Source organism: Amphibalanus amphitrite, unplaced genomic scaffold, assembly GCF_019059575.1.
Source record: "Amphibalanus amphitrite isolate SeventyFive unplaced genomic scaffold, NRLGWU_Aamphi_draft 000214F_arrow, whole genome shotgun sequence".
Taxonomy (NCBI): domain Eukaryota; kingdom Metazoa; phylum Arthropoda; class Thecostraca; order Balanomorpha; family Balanidae; genus Amphibalanus; species Amphibalanus amphitrite.
Genome location: NW_024881709.1, coordinates 286,136 through 305,861, shown reverse-complemented (window position 1 = coordinate 305,861; position 19,726 = coordinate 286,136). Strand labels below are relative to the sequence as shown.

At 49.5% G+C, this 19,726-nt stretch overlaps 1 protein-coding gene across 3 annotated transcripts; it reads left to right on the top strand.

Annotated features, from left to right (window-relative positions):
- Positions 1–638: 638 nt before the first annotated feature.
- Positions 639–19,526, top strand: LOC122385304 (probable aldehyde oxidase 3). 3 transcript variants are annotated; one of them, XM_043373475.1, is made up of 26 exons: positions 639–777; positions 5,164–5,296; positions 6,744–6,976; positions 7,224–7,348; positions 7,924–8,083; positions 8,784–8,991; positions 9,754–10,080; positions 10,426–10,553; positions 10,832–10,957; positions 11,437–11,604; positions 11,978–12,143; positions 12,465–12,580; positions 12,861–12,944; positions 13,166–13,385; positions 13,876–14,068; positions 14,336–14,519; positions 14,771–14,966; positions 15,266–15,383; positions 15,531–15,642; positions 15,825–15,983; positions 16,172–16,300; positions 16,681–16,805; positions 17,161–17,407; positions 17,762–17,858; positions 18,101–18,208; positions 18,693–19,526. In XM_043373475.1, exons 2-26 carry the CDS (start codon positions 5,233–5,235, stop codon positions 18,761–18,763), a joined length of 3,864 nt encoding a protein of 1,287 aa, XP_043229410.1. In that variant the 5' UTR covers positions 639–777; positions 5,164–5,232; the 3' UTR covers positions 18,764–19,526. The 3 variants fall into 3 exon arrangements, with proteins under 3 accessions (XP_043229410.1, XP_043229412.1, XP_043229411.1); XM_043373477.1 differs by lacking the exons at positions 639–777; positions 5,164–5,296; positions 6,744–6,976; positions 7,224–7,348 and adding an exon at positions 7,430–7,480; XM_043373476.1 differs by lacking the exons at positions 639–777; positions 5,164–5,296; positions 6,744–6,976; positions 7,224–7,348 and adding an exon at positions 7,508–7,546.
- Positions 19,527–19,726: the final 200 nt, after the last annotated feature.

The window sequence follows — 19,726 nt, the reverse complement described above, 5'->3', positions numbered from 1 at the left end:
CTCCCGTGTATCAGACCTCTTTCACCGGTCCCGGTTCATTGTCAGTGCGTCAATCAGCTGTTTGCTGAGGGCCACCGGGTCGATAACCCCACCCCTCCCCCATCCCCAGCTCCAGAGGCCGTGTACGGGAGCCACCGGCAATGGCCCGTCAGCCCTCGTGACCTTGAGCCGGGCTGCGGGGGACCGTGGCATGTTTGGTCTGTAGGGGAGGGGCGGGGCCGGTCGGGGAGTGGTCGACGGGGCCACTGCGACACCCCTTTCGGCCCCCTCGGGGCTGGGCTGGCGAGCGTTACTAGAGCTGCATGTTCTACTCATGTTGCTACTTATGCTATCATACACGACATCAAAGAGCTCACCTGGCCTGCCGTCGTTGGACGGTGAACAGGGAGCTAGCTGGACGGTCTGATAAAGAGTCAGAGTGGCGGAATTCAAACACGTCAGGGCCGTTGATGAAGCATAGCTTTAGGTCCCTAGCCGTAGCTTCTGCAGGTTGAGTGGATGAGGTTAGGGATAGAATCAAAGAGCTTAATATGGATATTACAGACGGAGCTCCCTTCCCTTATCTTCATATCAGCACTTACGAGCTCTCGCCGACCGGGCGCGTGGCCTCGAAACCCGCCACTCTACCACCGTCCTTCGTTGGCCGCCGGGTGTGATGCTCGCTTCGCCTCCCGCCGCGCACGGGACCGCCAGTCGCGGATCGGAGCGCAAGGGGCCCACCGGACGACCGCGAGCGAGCTGTCGACATCGACGGGACCACGTGAGACATCTCTGACGGTGAGTACCGACGAAAAGGGGAAGGGTAGAGGCGTGAGAATGTTGGAGTTTTGTTACGCGTGCAACAGAGACATGTATAATTTATTGTGAGCTAATACGAATGTTCAGCTCACCGTGATTATGCCGATACCTAAAGGCCGATACATTATCCGTGCTTACGCCCATAATTACCCTGTGTTACATAACTCACCTATGCGGGAACTGGTATGCGGGTCGCCCATTCGACATTTCGCAGGGGCCGGATTGGGAGGCTACGTTGACGTCCCTCCCCTAGGTGTTACATAATCTACGGTGAACAATGAGCACATCGTGATCAGGGGTGTCGTGAAAAGGTTCACCTACCTATTGTTGTTACTTGTTAGTGTGAGCCTGGTTAGTGTGGCTGCTGCCTGCTGGCTATTGCATTTATTGTGTTCAATAGTTTTAAATCGAGGCCCGAGACCTATTGCGAGCCGTTTATATTGATATAAAACGACTACTTATCGAATCGCAAAAAGATATATATTTTATTTCAACCGTCGTCATATGTAGGTAAATGTATATCCCCGATACCTTTTTTACTTTTATGCCCAGTGCTTTGGCTGAAAACCAGAAGCTCCAAATCTCACATTAGGTCATTTTGGCGGATATTTGTTGAAATAACAGGCAACTTAAGGTCTGTAAAATTTAGACGGTTCAAGTAGAGCAAGATTCGTCCAGATATAGGTCAACACTGAATGACTGATTGCACTTGCACAACATTAAAGCATAGGCGGCGGAACGGGGAGGGCACCGGGGCACCGTGCCCCCCTTTTGATTTTGGCATTTCAACATTAGCCCTATGGGCGTTGCATGGAAAGAATGGGACCAAAAGTCGGCAGTGCCCCCCCCCCCCCTTCATTGAAGGTGTTCCGCCGCTACTGCATTATAGGAAACTGTAATATGATAATTTTAGTGCTTAACCCTCGCTCGTGCTGGCTTTTTCACAGCCGCTAACGTTTAAACGTTTCACAGCCGGGAGGCGGTCGATCGGACAGGGTTGCGAAGTCGATGGATTGTAGGGTGACTCCGACTCCGACTCCGGCTTCAAAAATCGAACGCGACTCAGACTCCGACTCCGGACGGTTCTATTAAAATTCATATTATGATATTAACCCGCGCCCCGCTGGGCTATTCATACGCGCCCTGCTGGGGGGGGGGGGGGCAGATTCCGCCCCCCCCCCTGTCTAACTTCCGAACCGATGGTCGTAGAAAGACTGGGAAAACGGCAATCGAAAGCTCTCAACAAGGCGGATCTTAAAAGCCCATTTGTTTTGCTTAAGTAGGTCAGAGGTCAGGTCAAGGTCAGGTCAAGGGTACAAAATGCAAGTTTCTACAGTATCGGCCTTGCACCGTAGTTGCCGAGTAATGGACTGAGACTGATTGCCCAAAACGTGTTCTTAGGCTACCAAGACAATATTCGTTGCATGCAATATCATCAATATCATTCGAAGGTCAAGGTCAGGTCAGGTCAGGTCACCAAAAACAAAATACAGAAAAGAGCATGTGCGACACATGGTTATGGCTCATTGTATTCATAGAATTCAATAGGCACACTCAATAAGTGATGTGGACCACCTCTGGATGAATTTCAGGTCGAGGTCAGCCGTCAGGTCAAGGTCGGGTCAAGTGAGGTCAAATTTTGAAGTTGGTTGTTAAGGCCTAAAAAGGTGTCTATCTGATGCAGTTTTTCACGGTGTATCGAATGGTGCTATTCTTGTTTCCGTACGAGGTCTAGAACGTTAAAAAACTTTTTTTTAATTGTTGATTTTCTTTAAAATCAACCTTCGTATTTCACTGATTTTCAATCGGTGACCTTGGTGCTGTCCCCGCGGGCCGGCGCGCGGTCTGCATTCATCCCAACCGCTCATCGGTGACCGGGTTGGCGGCGGCGTTGTGATTAGCAGCAATTAATTTCATTTCCCTTACAGAGGTGCCTATAATTAAGCGCTTGGCGCTTTTGCACCAATCTGGTATTATTTTTTCGAAACGCCTTATAACTATTTGTTTTCTACTTACGTTTCTCTTTTTGGTAATACGTGTTGATTACCCCCGCCCGCACATGGGGGGGGGTGGTTGCCCCCCCCCCAGGTAGTCTTTCTGCTCTGAACTCAACATTTTTAGAGCTAGGAGGCTGATTTTTGGTATAGCTGCTCCTCTATCCTTTCTTGATGTCCACTGAAAATTTCAAGTTTCTGTGGTTTTTGGTTTCGGAGATGTGACCTTATTCTTCAGGTGATGCCATAACCCATATGACAAATACCCAATATCTTGCTTTGGCTATGGGTCTTGTGAGCTTTTGACACCTTGATTTCGGCCTTTTTTGCCAGTCTTACCTCCCACCTATCATGGAACATGTTGTTCGACGATGTACATATGTCAAGGTCAAGGTCAACCTAGGTCATCCAAGATAATTGCGTTTTGGGCAAGCGAAATTTACTTTTTGTGAAGTTTTTTGACTGCATTTTTGGTAAAAGCTCCGGAGTCGATCATGATTTCATGTAATATGGACACAAAAACAATCTGTGCACACATCAGTATGCACACAGACACACACAGACATACAAACACATAATTGACCTTGACCTAACTTGACCTGAAATGACCTCAGCAACAAAAATCTGGTCGGGTAGTGTGACAAAGAGGTTCTAGCTGGCTTGGCACCAGAAAACAGCATCGTCATCGGTATATGATAAGTAGCGCACTTGATATCCAACGGTGACCCAAAACAGCAACATTTTTTAGTTTGACCTGACCTGGAAGGTCAATGACTGACCTGAGAAGGTAAAACTGGGTATCATTGGATTCGTCTCTTCCCAAAGAATCTTTTTGGTCTTTACCGCTAAGCTCTATCTCCAACAGGAACGAAATGGCGCGGGGGGGATGGCAACCCCCCCCCCCATGTGCGTTCTAGGATGGGAAAATGGCATGTGCGGGCGAGGGTTTTAATAAACATTCTGTGTGTGTGTGTGTGTGTGTCGTGACGTCATAAAATTTTGAATAACTCCCACATTTTTGAACCGATTCTTCTAAAAATTGGTATGTAGGTGCACATAGACCACTTCACTGACATATATTCCGGTTTTTTCGATACACTCAAAATTTTGGATTTTATAGGTAATTATTTTCCAAAAGAAAGTTAGTTTTTTTAAAGAAAAAAAATTGGGCCAAAGTCTATTTTTTTTTTTTAACCGAGATCGCCATTTGATAGACAAAGTAGAATCACGTATAACCTTTTTATTACGTCTGGATTCCTTAAAAAAATGAAGATGTTAGCGACGTTTGAAATTTTGCCGTTTTTGAGGCGAAAATGGCGAACATGAACGTCACTAAAACGTCATTTTCTCAAAAATTTCCGACGGATTTCACTCAAATTTGCAGGAACGTCTTAAATTGATATATGATAAGGTACTGAAAGTTTGATGTTGCTGGCGTAACGCGTTTAGAAGTTGTTGGCGAAAAACGGGAGGGGGCAGATTCTGCCCCCCCCCCCCCAGCGGGGCGCGGGTTAAAGTTCATAATTGAGAGGTTTTTATTTTGCCTGAAACGATCCCATTTGAGCGTTCCAAGGTTTTGCGTTGCAAATATGCATTAAAAATAACATGCAGGATTAAAAAGCGGGTTCTGGAGCATTCACCGTCTGCTGCTTCTTTCGCTGAAAACGTTCGTCCAAAACAGCAAAATTGCCTTTTTTCGAAAAAATATAATTTTGAGTGCAGTATCGTCAATCAAACAGGCGCCGTGCATTGCGTTGAGCCATGGAGCGTTAACTCCGACTCCGGAGTCAGAGTCGGTAAGATTTTGTCGACTCCGACTCCGACTCCGACTCCGACAACTCCGATTCCGACTCCGACTCCGCAGCCTTGCTCAAGGCTATACATATGTATATCGAATATATCGGACCCAGCCGTTCGGTCCCTGATCGAGCGCAGAAAAGCGAGCGTATGGCCTATGTCGAGATAAAGTCATTGGTTTAGGGTCCTTGGTCATTGTTTGACCTTATCTAGTTCAAATAGCCTGGAGCACTGCCCGATGAATTCGGTCATGTTGCTATCGCTATCCCAAGATTATGCTGTGCTCCACCCCAAATGCTGTTGTGTGCGAATTTGAAGTTGATTCGAGGTGTCCCGAAACTGGGCCGAATCCAGTGCGTCTTGCCGTGGACGAAAAGACCTACTGACGGGTAAAAACGGTATATAAAAGTAAACGGTCGCAGCCTTTATGTCGCTGACTGTTCTACGACCCATGTATAGGTCCATCGCCATTGGCATTGTGTGCCTCAATCACTCGCTGTATTGGTCACCTCGCTAGACCCCTGCTGAGATATTGCTACGACTGTCTAACTGACAAACGGTCGCCATTTTTCAGTGTCAGCCTGCGCGTGACCTGATCGGCCATCACCTCTGACCTCGGCTACCGTCGGCACAGCGGGTCACCATGCCGACCTCTGACGTTCAGTCACCGGCCGTCACCTTCACCATCAACGATGAGCCGCAGAAAGGTCAGTGCACCTGACAGATTCGTAATCCGTAACGTCTCGGCTTCTGACTTTCCTATGAGGAAAAACTCCACCCTCCCCGCCCCCCATCGTCCGTAGTAGACACGTCTCTCATGCGTTCTCAGTGTCACGTTGTTTGCTTTCGGTAGACCCTGGACCGTCTTATTGCCTTATTCCCCCCCCCCCCCCGCTGAAGTGATTGTCCTGTCCGAGTTGCCAGCCTGTGAATCTGCGAGTCACTGTGATAGCCCCGGGCGCGGCATAATGCCATGGTGCTATGCGGCGGCGCGAGGGATGTCTTCAAGGCCAGTCGGGCGAGCCGGCCGGCAGGGTATATTGAGAGACGTCGCGGACCGGCCGGGCCGGACGCTCCTCGTCTGTTCCAAGGCCCTAAAACATATACGGAGGGACGGTGGGCTGAAAGAGCTCTACTTCGGTCCGCTTTATACCGTCTCCTTCGAGCAGAGTCGCAGACTGTATGCATTCAGCCGCCGGGTTTATTGAATGCCTGACTGTGTAATGACTAAAAACTCCATTCGTGGTTCACGACCGCCTAAATCGTTCAAAAGAACCTGGCAGGTGAATGATGAGACGTTATCAACAATTGCGTCAATAGGCATGATAATGGTCCAATAAGTATTTGTCGGTGTGTCCCGTGTGTCTCATCGTTATTTGTGTCCGACTGTCCTGCTCGCGTTTTATTTTACTTCACGTTATATTTATTTCAGCCGTTAAGGTCATACGCAAACATTTAACACTTAAACATTAGGTAACTGCACATTAGGTAAACATTAGGTATCAAAGGTTATAGATATTCACCGATATTTTTAGTTAAGTCGCATTAGCTAATTCATTATGGCATCTTTGATTTATTTTATCATTTTTAGGAAAGCAATATGCTTTATTCTCTGCAATATTGACAACGACCTGCGACCTGGCCCGCCCTGTCTTGACCCTTCCCTGACCCCAACGTAACCCCGATCTGACCCTGCCCAGACTCTGTCCTAACCCTGCTCTAGCCCTGACCTAACCAGTAACCATGCCATGACCTGACCTGACCCTCACTGAACCTGACCTGGCTCTAAGATGACCAGGACCCTGGCGTGACTCTGACCTCCCCTGCCCTTACCCCGACCTCATCCTGACTTCACCCTGAGCCTGACCTCACCCTGACTTCACCCTGACTTCACCCTGACTTCACCCTGACTTCACTCTGACTTCACCCTGACTTCGCCCTAACTTCACTTGACCTTACCCTGACTTCACCCTGACTTCGCCCTAACTTCACTTGACCTTACCCTGACCTAACCCTGATCTGACCCTGACCTCACACTTGTCTGGCTTCACCCTGACTTCACCCTGACTTCTGACCCTGACCTGACCGTGACTTGACCTCTCACCTGACACAAACCGACCCCAACCTGACCTCACTCTGACCCTGCACCCTCAGTGCTACACCGTCTATCCCCGGACGGCGCCTCGGGGGACGTATCAGCCACCACCTCACTGGCCGACTACCTGCGCTTCACCCGCCGCCTGCCCGGCACAAAGACCATGTGCCGCGAGGGCGGCTGCGGCGCCTGCGTGGTGTCGGTGAGGGTGCCCGACCCGACGACCGGCGTGATGAAAACCAAGGCGGTCAACTCGTGCCTGGTGCCGCTGCACGTCTGTCAGGACTGGCAGGTAACGAGAGCCTTTGCCAGACCGCGCAACCGAATTTTTCTTACCGAAATAGTATTTATGTATTTATTTCATTTTGGCAGTCACTCATTTTTTGCACTTAAGTTCTTCAATGAGATTTTTGGTGACTTATTTTTCTTAAACCTAACGTCGCCTAAACGTTCCTTTTCTCACCACCTTCGTCGTTTTTGTTTACCTCTTTACAATATGTCGTTTAATTGTTGACACGTCTCAATGTCACTGATCGCAGGTGAAGACCGTGGAGGCGATCGGTGACCGCAAGAACGGCTACCACCCCATCCAGGTGCGACTGGCACAGCTGAACGGAACACAGTGCGGCTACTGCAGTCCAGGAATGGTCATGTCCATGTACAGGTAATGGACCAGTAATTACGCTCAGTGCGGCCACTGCAGCCCAGGAATGGTCATGTCCATGTACAGGTAATGGACCAGTAATTACGCTCAGTGCGGCTACTGCAGCCCAGGAATGGTCATGTCCATGTACAGGTAATGGACCAGTAATTACACCCAGTGTGGCTACTGCAGTCCAGGAATGGTCATGTCCATGTACAGGTAATGGACCAGTAATTACGCTCAGTGCGGCTACTGCAGTCCAGGAATGGTCATGCCCATGTACAGGTAAACAGCGGATCGCATGGTGGAAACATTCACATGGTTAATGTTGGTCGTCACGGTTGGTCGTGGTTGACTGCACTAGGCAGGTGTATGATCGTTCCGCCAAGCTTTTGTTCGAAAACTGCGACTCATTGGCTATTCCTCGCCCTCCTGTTATGCTTTGAGCATAAACGAAAGGTACCATTTCCAGCGCTTCATTGCATTCGTATCCGATATGCAACTGTCTACCCATTGGTATCTCTAACTAGTATTGTATACAGTATCACCCAGCTGCTGTCGCTCTGACACATCTCTTCCGTCACCGCCTTCCACAGTCTGCTGGAGTCGCGGGACACGCTGACGAAGGAGGACGTCGAACAGGCCATGGACGGCAACCTCTGCCGCTGCACCGGCTACCGGCCCATCCTGGACGCCTTCAAAACGTTCGGAGCTGACGCCGATCAAAAGACCAAGGATATGGTCAAAGATATCGAGGTGAGCCAATTAGTATGACGCAGCTTTGCTATTGCCATTTACTGGATATTTGGTTTGGCTGCTGCATAATTGGGTCTAGGAGGGCGCTGCGTGACCGCGTCCGTGTGAAATTTGATTTAATTGACAGTTTACCGTGCTTGATGTAATTGAACGCCGTTTGACGTCCTCATCGCTGCTGGGCTGATTTTCGGCTTTCGTACCTAAAGCTTTTAAGTTTTAAGTTATTCTGTAACTCGGACACGGGTTCGTATAGTTGGATAAAAAATGCATGTCCCTACTGATACTTTAATCAATGGTACGAAACGAGTGCATTATGTGTATCGTATCTCATTCATATCGCCACATAATGGTGACCGCTAGGAACTTAGGTGCTTTCATAACGTGGCGCTGTTACCGTTATCAATGGCCTCAGAGAAGTGTCAATATACCCCGCGCCCCGGATACGATATTATCAATCTCTCTACTCCACAGTCCACGCGACTCTTGTTATCAAATCGCGTGGAATTCGCCCTTTCATAGCGCCAGTACTCTGAAGTTCACGCGAGCTCACCGAAACATATTGTTCCTGGGCTTAGAATGGTCTATGCAACCTTTTAAAATTTCCCTCCCTGTCCTACTGTAATTGTCTGCTTTTTACCTGGACTTTAATATCGTCCTCGTAAAGCCTCCCCGACTGACGGTGCCTCTCTCTCGTGCACAGGAGGCGGCCGGCTGCAAGTCTCAGTCGGGTGGCGCCTGTGGCGGCGGCGGGGGCGGCGGGCGGTGCGCCGGCTGTCCCCGCGCGCTGCCCATGTCCTCTGGGGAGGCGCAGTGGGCGCTCCCTGAGAGCCTGGCCAAGCTGTACGCGGCCATGGCAGCCGTGCCGCGCGGCAGGACACTGAGACTGGTGACAGGAAACACCGGCTCTGGTGGGTTCACAGCTCACGCTGCATGCCGTGGGGTATTGATAACTACAGAAAGGTCAGGCTAATGCTCTCAAATGACAGTTGCTGTAACGAGCAGTCAGGTGTTTGGACTGTAAAGGCCTGGATTGAAGGCTAACTCTCCGTTCGACTAGGTTGACAGCTGTGGGGGTTAATTACAAACGGAACAAAAAAAGTCCGATTCCGGGCTCAGTTGTGTGACAGTAAGATATCTCGGTTAGGTCAATGAAACGTGATAAAGTCACCGATCAGCTATAATGTCTAGGCACGGAATACTGAATACTGACTACTAAGCGATGTTTGCGACCGGATTCTATCGTAAGCAATAGGGTCCGTTACCGATACTGCTACCTATATCTCCGTTCTCGTAGCCCAGTACCGATAGCGTATCTATCGGTAACGGCAAACATCTTGCAATCTTCCAACGCTTGGTTAAATGACTGGCAGAGTGACTTAGTTAACCAGATCTCGAACGTTCTAGCGCTGTAAACTATGGAGCTGGTCGTGACGGCGAGCTTTGATAGTCTCCAGAACCAAACCATCCAGGTCCAGTGTATAGTCAATAATGTCGTCATGTGATGGGTGTTGCTGTTTACGGCCATGACCATCCGTGCTGCTTACGTCTCGGTTCTTATGATGAGGCCGTGCCCGCGCGTCTGCCCCGCTGACCCTGGCTTTCAATAGCCGCTGTAGACGCTGAGGGCCACTGCTACCCCTCCCCCTAACCACCCCGTCTCTGACTGGCAGGCGTCTACAAGCATGACGGACCATTCGACTCGTACATCTCAACACTCAAAGTGCCTGAGCTGCACGCTGTCTCTAAGACGGCCGAGGCGGCCACATTCGGCGGCGCTGTAACCCTCTCGCGGCTGATCGAGGAACTACAGCTTCTGGCGCCGACCGCCGGGTTCGCTCACTGTCGTCAGATGGCCTCCCACCTTCTTTTGGTGGCTAACACGCCTGTTAGGAACATGGGCAGCTGGGCCGGCAACCTGATGATCAAGCACGCGCACCGCGAGTTCCCGTCGGACGTGTTCCTTCTTTTGACAGCCGCCCGCGCCAAAATTGTGGTCGGTGAGTGGCGGATGGTCGATAGGAGGTCGATATATTATGTCCCTTATGTGGGTTGGTGGATGGGACGCCCGTCTATAAAATACTGAAAAATGAAAATAATTAGCCCGGGACCTGGGAAGCAGCTGGTGCTTGTTGGAACGGTTGTTCCATGGCCCAGTGAAAAGGAAGGGTTCTACACAATAGGCCCTGGTGGCAAGTGTCCATGTGTTGCGTGATCAACGGCCGTTTTACTCCTTCAGTGTGAAATGTCGATTGGGCAAGTAGTGTGCTTCCTTTCATAGTCTTTTCTATTGACCTGTCTCCTGTGCTCCTTAACCCGCGATGTACTCCCTCTCCCTGTTATAGCGGACGCACAGGGAGCTGCTGAGGAGATGGATGTAGAAACCCTCTTCAAGATCGACATGAACCGCAAGGTCATCGTCTCCCTGAAGCTGCCGGCCCTCGACGACAACTACATCTTCAAGACGTACAAGGTAGGCACTAGACGCTGATGTGGACTCTCCGGTGTGTTTAGACTTAGATATTTATATATTTTCATGCTACATACATGCAATAAGCAGTCTGCCCGTGGGTGCTAGTTGCCATTTAAATCAGCAATCGTTGGTATTTATTGTAGCATAGGTACGATTTTGCAACGTCCTGTCTTAAACTGCCCTGATTTCGCTTTTTTCCCCCTGAGGTGAAACAGTGACACCTAAAGCGCGTCGCTGTGCTGCCGAGGGTCTGACCACACCGCCGTCCGTGTTGGCAGGTCACGCCCCGCGCCGTCAGCGCCCACGCCTATGTGAACGCTGCTTTCCTGTTGCCGGTCAACAAGGACACGATGACTATCACGGAGAAACCCACCCTTCTGTTCGGTGGCATCAGCAAGACGTTTGTGAGTACTGATTATGGCCTTTTGACGGTCCCAAACCGGCCCGGAAGGTGTATGTATAGCTATGATTTTCTACTTGAGATAACTGACCGAATAAACTGACAAAAAGCACCGAACCTTATAGCTGAAGGTCAGGAATCGTGAAGTTGATTTGAAATACGCGCTAAATATAGGATGAAGGCTGCAACCTTCAGCTCTACTTATCGATACCCTCGCCTTCTATAGCCTTTCAATAAGCACCGAAGTGCCAATTAAGAATGTAAACCAGTTGTCTTGGTTTTCACGTAATCCCATTACCGTGTGTAAATACAGAAACTGTAGTGTTGTATGTGTGTAAATATTATCATGTTGGTGTGTCCACTGTCCACACAGTATCGTATCACGTCTTTGTGTGTCTATCCTGCAAACATTTGTTCTGTCTCCGCTTACTTTTGTCTGTGTCGCTGCCTGCCGATGCGTCACTCTGGCATCATTTTCCTCAGGTGCACGCGTCTGCTACCGAGGAATTTCTCACCGGTAAGAGTCTGCTGGACGCTGCCACGGTTAGCGGCGCACTGGCGGCGTTACAAGCTGAGGTGGTTCCTGACGCTGACCCAGAGCTGTCGGCGACCGAATACCGCGCCAGTCTCACCACCAGCCTCCTCTACAAGGTCAGAGGGGGCGGGTCAGATATTAGATTTTAGATTTTAGAGGGTCAGATGGGGGCAGACGTCAAACTGGTCAGAATGTGGGGCGGCTCAGAGGGTGGACGGAAGTCAGAATATAGAGGTCATGTACTGAGTGCAGGGGTCCAATAATACTTTGCTCGGGTCCCAAAGATAGTGATGAGTGAATATATCATCCATCAATCGCACTATTGGGTTAGTATTCCACATACTTACTTAAAGTTTCGTTGAAAATAAATGGAATGCGTTATATCGTTATAAATTTACGTTTTACCGTTGTAAATGCGACGTAAACATGCAAACAAAGAAAGATTGCCCTTGTCTGACTGTTAATCTGATGCATTTTCCCACACACCAGGTGATTCTGTACACGCTCGGTGACCGGCTGCCGGAGCACCTCCGCTCTGGGGGCGAGGACATCACCCGACCGCCGGTGGTGGGCTCACAGAAGTTCGACACCGACAAGGACCTGTGGCCCGTCAACCAGCCGGTACCCAAGCTCGAGGCGCAGGCGCAGACCGCCGGTAAGTAGTTCTGACTGAGGAACAGCTTATCAACACTCACGCTGTTACGTGATTTCTAAAATATGTTAACTCTTACGTCCTATTAACATCACTAAGTAGGTATTTTGTCCACCACAATCGATTCATCGAGTACCTTTCGTTGTTTCCGTCCTTCACCAATAATATCTCTAAAAGGCTCACGAACTCAAGTTTGTCTGGCCCATAACTCCTGCTTTGTAGCCTTCTCAAACGATTCTGTCAAGAGTCAAGCCGCCACGTAACGCATACAGTCCGAAGCGTTATACCGTAACACGCACTCTAACGAATGTGTGTGGTCGACAGGCGAGGCGGAATACATCAACGATCAGGAGGCACTATCTGACGAGCTGCACGGCGCGTTCGTCATCAGCACCGTGGCCAAGGCCAAGCTGAAGGGTGTGGACGCCTCGGCCGCTCTGGTGAGTGACCTCGGTGACCTGGCGGCGCATCGTCTGATGCGTGGGTAGGCGAGGACGGAGAAAGCAAGGCACCAGATGTGCTGAACTTTGTTGGACGTTATACCCCATTTCTAGTGTTGAATGACTACTACGTGTTATGATGTGATGATTGTACGATATTCAAGCTGAACTGAACAGAGCATCGGCACTGAAACGTTTAAAACGATCAAATACATGTTTCGTGATTTGCTTTTTTCCCCTAAATAATTTAATGTTAACTGAATCCTATATTCTGCTCTAGGCGCTCGATGGAGTGAGAGGGTTCTTCTCAGCCAAGGATGTCGATGGAACCAACAACATCAAGGGTGACAAGAACCCGGAGGAGGTAATGGCTCTGATACGTAGACCTGAACTAATTCCCAGCCTTATGCTTTGTGCCAGATAGCTATCTCTCTGACTTCTCGTTTGTTTTGCATAATATGCTGCAACAAGGTGATGTTGTGCAATCTATCAACGCATTCATTTTGCATGTGTGCATTCTGCAGACCTTCCTGTTGTCCCTGAGCACTTCCATAACGCTCTCGCCTCTCGTCTTCCTGCCCGCAGCTGTTTGTTTCGGACAAAGTCAAGTACTGCGGTCAGCCGATCGGAGTGGTGGTGGCCGATAGTCCCGAGATTGCCCGCCGGGCGGCAGCACTGGTCACAGTCCAGTACGAGGACGTACAGCGACCGATTCTGACCATCAAAGAGGCCATCGCAGATGGTCAGGAAATCAAACCAGACACGATGATGCATCTGGAGATAAACACGGGAGAGAACGTGGACGGTAAGGACGGTGACCTGGCCTGACATGACTTGTTAAAGGGAAACCTGACCTGACCGGCTGGGTGGCAGTCGGTGCCGCCAGATGGTCCATGAAGTTTGTCTGTTGAAATGTGACTTTGTAGCTACCGTAAGGTGGGGCTATTTGAGACAGTGGGGCTATTTGAGACAGTATTTAAAATTGTTATAAAATAAAAACCGTTTGAAATTTATGCTTAATTTTTGCTCAGGCGAATTGCTGTTCGATTCCACACCTTCCTGAGCAAAAATATCACATAAAAATCAAACGATCTTCATTTTATAGCGATTTTAAATACTGTCTCAAATAGCCCCACTGTCTCAAATAGCCCCACTTTACGGTATGTTAGATACGATAGAAACAGTTGACATGCACGGTTAATTATGCCTTATATTATAATACGTTTACATGTAATTTATGCTATCATTGCATACTGCTTCTCTATTCTGACCTTTGCCCTCCCTCCGTCCCGCAGAGGCGATCGCCGCGGCGCCTCGCCAGCTGAGTGGTGAGTTCCAGATCGGTGGTCAATACCACTTCTACATGGAGACGCAGACGGTGCGCGCTGTGCCGAGGGAGGACGACCAGCTGGACCTCTTCAGCGCCACCCAGGACATCCGAGACACCCACCACACGGTGGCCAAGGTCCTCAAAATGCCCGCACACAAGTAAGAAAAAACTGTGGCAAAAACCGCGCAGTTGACAAGGAATTTGAGATATGATAAGCATCGTAGACGACATATCTAGTTTGAAGTTTAAGACGCTAGTATTTACACTCGTGATAAACTATTATTGTCTGAAACGAATCATCCTCTTTATCGTTGCTCAATTGCTTACCTGATGCATTTCAGCCGCAATCCGTCTTGCTCGTGTTGACTTCATTCATTCATCGGTTCGTTGGTGATCCATTTCGTTTAAATATGTTTAATTTCCAGGATTAACGTCTCCGTTCGTCGACTGGGCGGTGCCTACGGTGGGAAGCTGGCTTACCCGACCACGGTCGCAGCGGGCGCGGCTCTGGCCGCCGTCAAACTCAACCGTCCCGTGCGCATCGTGCTCGACGTGGAGGCCAACATGGAGATGTTCGGAGGACGACTGCCCTACCTGGTCGAGTATAAGGTAAATGGCTGTAATACCTGGTCGGGTATGTATGGCGGGTGGCTGCTGCTCCATCTTGTGAACACCTGGAGTATAATATAGGGCGTCATTCTCAGTTAATTTTTTTCTTACTTGTTTTTTTTTTAATTTCTTTCGTTGGGCTGCTTTTCCTCCAGCAAAGCTGCAACAATGCTACTTAATAGTCGCTGTTGACGAATTTTATTGGACGTAAAGCGTACTCAGTTTCACTCTCGCTCCACATCCTTTTGCAGGCTGGTGTGGACGAGACGGGCAAGGTGCAGGGCCTGAAGATGCGCTACTTGTGTGACGCCGGGTTCGCCTCGTCTGCCACCACCACCTTCTCAGCTGTGTCGATGGCTCAGAATGTGTACCAGGCGACCAACTGGACCGTGGTTCCGGGACACGTCAACACCGACCTGGCGGCCAACACCTGGTGCCGCAGCCCAGGTAGGTTTCGTGAAAGCGAAACGAGTGGCGGGGTGTGCGGAAGGTGTTTGGATGTTGATGACATATACTAGAAGATTGTTATTAGGCCACATTGTAATTTGATATGATGCATGGTAACGTCTGTCTGCCGTGTAGCTAACCGCATACCAAAGGGATGTGTATCGTAATTTGTTACATTTTGGTTGGTGGAAAGCTGTTGTGGTGTTCGTTTGTTGTTGTTCGTTGTTGTGTATCGTTTGTGGTGTTCTACTGAGAACTTTTTTACATACAGCATTCCTGATGTCCTCATGTGTCCTCAGGCACCACCCAAGGTGTGGCTGGTATTGAGAATGTGATGCAGAGGATCGCTCACGAGCTGAAGCTGGACCCGTGGGAGGTCCGCAAGGCCAACTTCTTCAAGCCGGACACCAAGTTCGCGTGAGTGAAGCTAATTGGTCGTCGCTTTACAGCGTGGGAGTTACATTTGTTGGTGTACGTAAGCAGCGATGGACCGTGTCACCTGCTGATTGTTTACCTCGCCCTACTCGGCTCTTGGATTGACGAATGACCCGCTCTCCACCACAGACTCAGCGCAAGCGATGAGGCGGACCATGCCGTCTTCACCCAGATGATCGACGAAATGTTCACCGAGGGACAGATCCAGCAGCGAAAGGCCGACATCGCTGCCTTCAACCAGGTGAAAGTCAAGTGCAACAATCAAAGCTGCATCACTATGAAGCAACGACTTAGTGGAAAGTAAAGATTATCTCACAGTGTAGACTATAGCGGGCGAAACTAGACGATTAGTCATTGTCATTCTTCGCTGCGTGCTGGTTGGACGATTGCCATTACTGACGGCTGTCTTTCCCCTCCTGCCAGGCGAACCGCTGGAAGAAGCGTGCCCTGTCGCTGGTGCCGCTCCGCTACCCGGTCCACCTGTGGGCCAAATACCCGGCACTCGTCTCCATCTATGACCTGGACGGCACGGTGGCCGTCTCCGTGGGAGGCATAGAGATGGGCCAGGGACTCAACACCAAGGTATGTGTAGTCTCTATGGATGACTAGAGATTGGCCAAAGACTGAATTTTAAAGCTTGCAGTCGTATTGCAAAGAGAGCGTACTGGTCCTCAATCCTCATACGTGTCATGTGAGTCGTATCATGCCAGGCGACAGCAGCATAGTTCATCTGCAACGAGTGATAATATGTTTCCCGTTTCGGCCTCCAGGTGGCACAGGTGTGCGCCCACGAGCTGGGCGTCTCGCTGGACATGGTGTCGGTCAAGCCGTCCGACAACCTCATCAGCCCCAACGCCTCCCCCACCGGCGGCAGCATCGGCAGCGAGATGTCCTGCATGGTGAGATATCGATATTGGAGACCGGCAAAAAAGAAAACGAGCAGGGCGAGATATCGGTCTTGTCGGCAAAGGAACGGGTGGGCATATATCTCGGTCTTGGCGGCAGGGAAGGGGATGGAGCGGGCTTGGCAGCGTGCAATCTACTCTTCTGCAGCTTCCTGTTGCTTCAAGTGATCAGTCTCTCGGTGGCTTGTATGTGGCTTGTGTGAGATGTGACCCGAGTGTGGTGTGGACTGCGAGTTGGGACTCCCGTGATATGTGGCTCGTTTGTGGTCCAAATGACTTTTGTTGAACTGCCAACGACCCCACTACGATCTGTGAGTGTGTTCGGTGACCTCGGTGGTCCGTGTGTGACCCCTGTGCCCTGTGTTCGTTGACAGGCGGTGCGGGACGCGTGTCAGGAGCTGAAGCTGCGTCTTAAGCCGTTCCAAGGCGAGGACAAAGCCTGGATCCAGGTGGTGGCCAGCGCATCCGGAGCGGGAGTCAACCTCAGCGCTCACTCCGCGTAAGGGGTCGCCTCTCAGCGCTGTCTGCTGCCACAGAATAGACGTACACAATCAGTATTGAAAGTAACTTTTTTCTTCTGTTGAATAATAAACTCTAACATTCCTTTGACGGTATTTCAAACCTTACTTATTGTGTTGACACCTTGCTCTGCTCTGTGTTTTCATGTCATGTTGCACTTACAATTTGAATCCATCAGTCCCTCGATTTATCGTTCCGTTCTTGTATCGCCCGATCTCGCTCCCTTCCTTTCTTCCTTCTTCTGCCGATTACTCCTCTCTCGGACCTCGTTCAGCTATCTCTAACGTCGCTAACCACTGTTGTGCCCTCCTCGACCTGCTCTGCTCTGCCGCCAGCTCCCGCCGCCGTCCGGAGACCTACAACGTGTTTGGTCTGACGGCTGTGGAACTCGAGCTGGACGTGCTCACCGGGGAGAACTGCGTCCGCCGTGTCGACCTCTATGAGGACGCCGGACAGTCACTGTCACCCTGGGTCGACATCGGACAGGCAGAGGGAGCGTTCGTCATGGGACTCGGCCTGTTCATGACCGAACGCCACCGCTTCCATCCGGACACCGGGAAACGGCTCACCAACCGTACCTGGGTCAGTGGGGGGAGGTCTGAAAGAGAATAAAAGGTCAGTGGGGGGAGGTTGCTGTTGGTGGGGGGAGGTCTGAAAGAGAATAAAGATTGACATCCGCTCTGATGGCAGAATTTTTTGATCGGAATTGGAAGAGAGGATCGTGGTGTCTCGTGCAAATATGTAGCTGTTTCATGGCACAACATTTTCCTTTTGGGAATGTTCAACATTAATGGAGGTAAAGACATTTCATTTGTTTTGAAAATATAAAATTGTATTGGTCTGGATAAATTACAGTGGGGTTAAATATGGATTTATTTGTTCGCTGAAAGGATTATGATTTTCGTGTCTTCTTTCATCAATCATCTCCATTTTCAGAACTACTACGTACCAACGTTGAAGGACATCCCTCGTGACTTCAGAGTGAAATTCTTGAAGAACAACAAGAACGACATTGGCGTGTTCAACTCCAAAGGTACGGATGTATAACGGTACTTCATTGGTGGAACACTGGGTCTCGTATGTACCAAAGTTGGTGTGAAATAAACGGCAATATTGTTATTATATCGCCTTAACACCCTTAAACATTGGTTGTCCGGTCTTTGTGAATGTAATTGGGTGTGTTCGTTCGCTGTTACTGGCTAGCCGCCACTCTGTATGACCAGCGCTATCCGTTTGGCCAACTCTCTGTATGACCAGTATATGTTTTATTTTCAGCCACCGGCGAGCCGCCTCTGTGTATGACCAGTGCGTGTCTGTTCGCTCTGAGAGAGGCTGTGGCCAGCGCCAGACACGACGCCGGAGACGCCGCCTGGTTCGACTTCGGTACGTAATGGGATGCATCTGAATAATAATCCGACGAGATGTGCCTGTAGCTATTCATTGGGATTTGAAGGGATGTATTCATAGCAGATGTAGCTACAGGTGAACCAACTTTGTTTGGAAGGAGAAAGGAGATAATAGCCGTTTTCACGACGGGCTATTTCGGCGAATGCGTCTGATTTGACCAAATGTGCACCTAATTTCTTTTACAGCAATTATCTTCATTTCATGAATTTGTTTCAGTGTTTTAATCGATGATGCTCTCTGATAATATGACAAAGCAGGCATATAAGCAATTAGTGCAACCCTAGCTGATAGCTGCTAAGAGACACACTAAACCTGATGTGACCAAATCTGCACCTAATCTGTACCAGATGTGCACCAAATGTGTACCAGATGGCCGTCGTGAAAACGGCTAATGCTTACCTATTTGGTTGCTGGCGTTCTCCTGTCGGCAGTGTTGTGTAACATCCCGTCTTGTTTCCAGACGCCCCGGGCACTGTGGAGCGAGCACAGATGGCTTGTGGCACCTCTCTCGATATGATGGTGGTTGCCTGAACAGAGCATCCGAACATAAGCGTTCGAACGGGACCAGCGCACACTGTTCCACACCGGCGACTTTTGGGGGACCGACGACGACCTAAACTATCTGACAAGACAGACCACGGCCAACTGGACCGAGTAGGTCCGCGACAGTGGTCCGTTTTCGGCCAGCGGTCAGCAGTGGGTGATGTGTGTTTGCTCTTACGACAACTGATAATAATTGGTTTGAAAGGTGGAGTTCTTCCATTTTTGTGCACTGTACTTTGGTTGGTTTCAGCCTTCGCAATGGTTAGCTGTGTTGGCTTCAGACGATTATTTTGTTTCGGGAAATGAAATGCAAGTTAGGCATGCTAGTATGGATGCCATTAGAGGCTGTAGTGTACCGTGTTGAACTGCGAGTATGGCGAACTGAAGGATGACTAACAGGATGTTTGGTCTGAGCAGTCGTTTATGTTGTGGACCATTTTCTTGTTTGAAAACTTGAGAGTTGAGGTCCAGGTGACCGTCCAACATCGTGAAAAAAACGTCAGCTCCGAAAAATACCAAAAGTCATTGCGGAGATGTTCGGTGAGATAACAGCCAGTAATAACAAGTAATATGTACGACACAATATTCTTAGTAGTGTTTGATGGTGTATATCGAAGGTGATAGCACCGCATGCAGCTCACATTGAAACGGTTTGTTTCATTTGATATGATTACACCGGTGGCGGACTTTGACCACAATTTATTATTCTCGTGCGATAGAATGTTAACGGAATTTCGGTGGAAATGTTTAGGAAAACCAGGCCCTCCTGGAACTATTGTTCCAGGGCAACTGTTATGAACGTATTTCTTGATACGTTTACTTGGAAGTGCAGCTTGTCTTCTGTTTGGTGCGGGCTGACTAAAATACATGTAATATGTGTTTGTTAATGTCTGTTGGCATTTTGTCGTGTTTTCTCCCGAAAAGCCGCTTTCACTCGTTGGCTATGTCAAA

Bases quoted from the DNA above. Each gene is read 5' to 3' on its own strand.
- LOC122385304 (XM_043373475.1), top strand. From the start codon at position 5,233: ATGCCGACCTCTGACGTTCAGTCACCGGCCGTCACCTTCACCATCAAC. The intron at 13,386-13,875 runs GTAAGGACGGTG...TCCGTCCCGCAG, and splicing joins CACGGGAGAGAACGTGGACG to AGGCGATCGCCGCGGCGCCT. The intron at 14,069-14,335 runs GTAAGAAAAAAC...TTTAATTTCCAG, and splicing joins CTCAAAATGCCCGCACACAA to GATTAACGTCTCCGTTCGTC.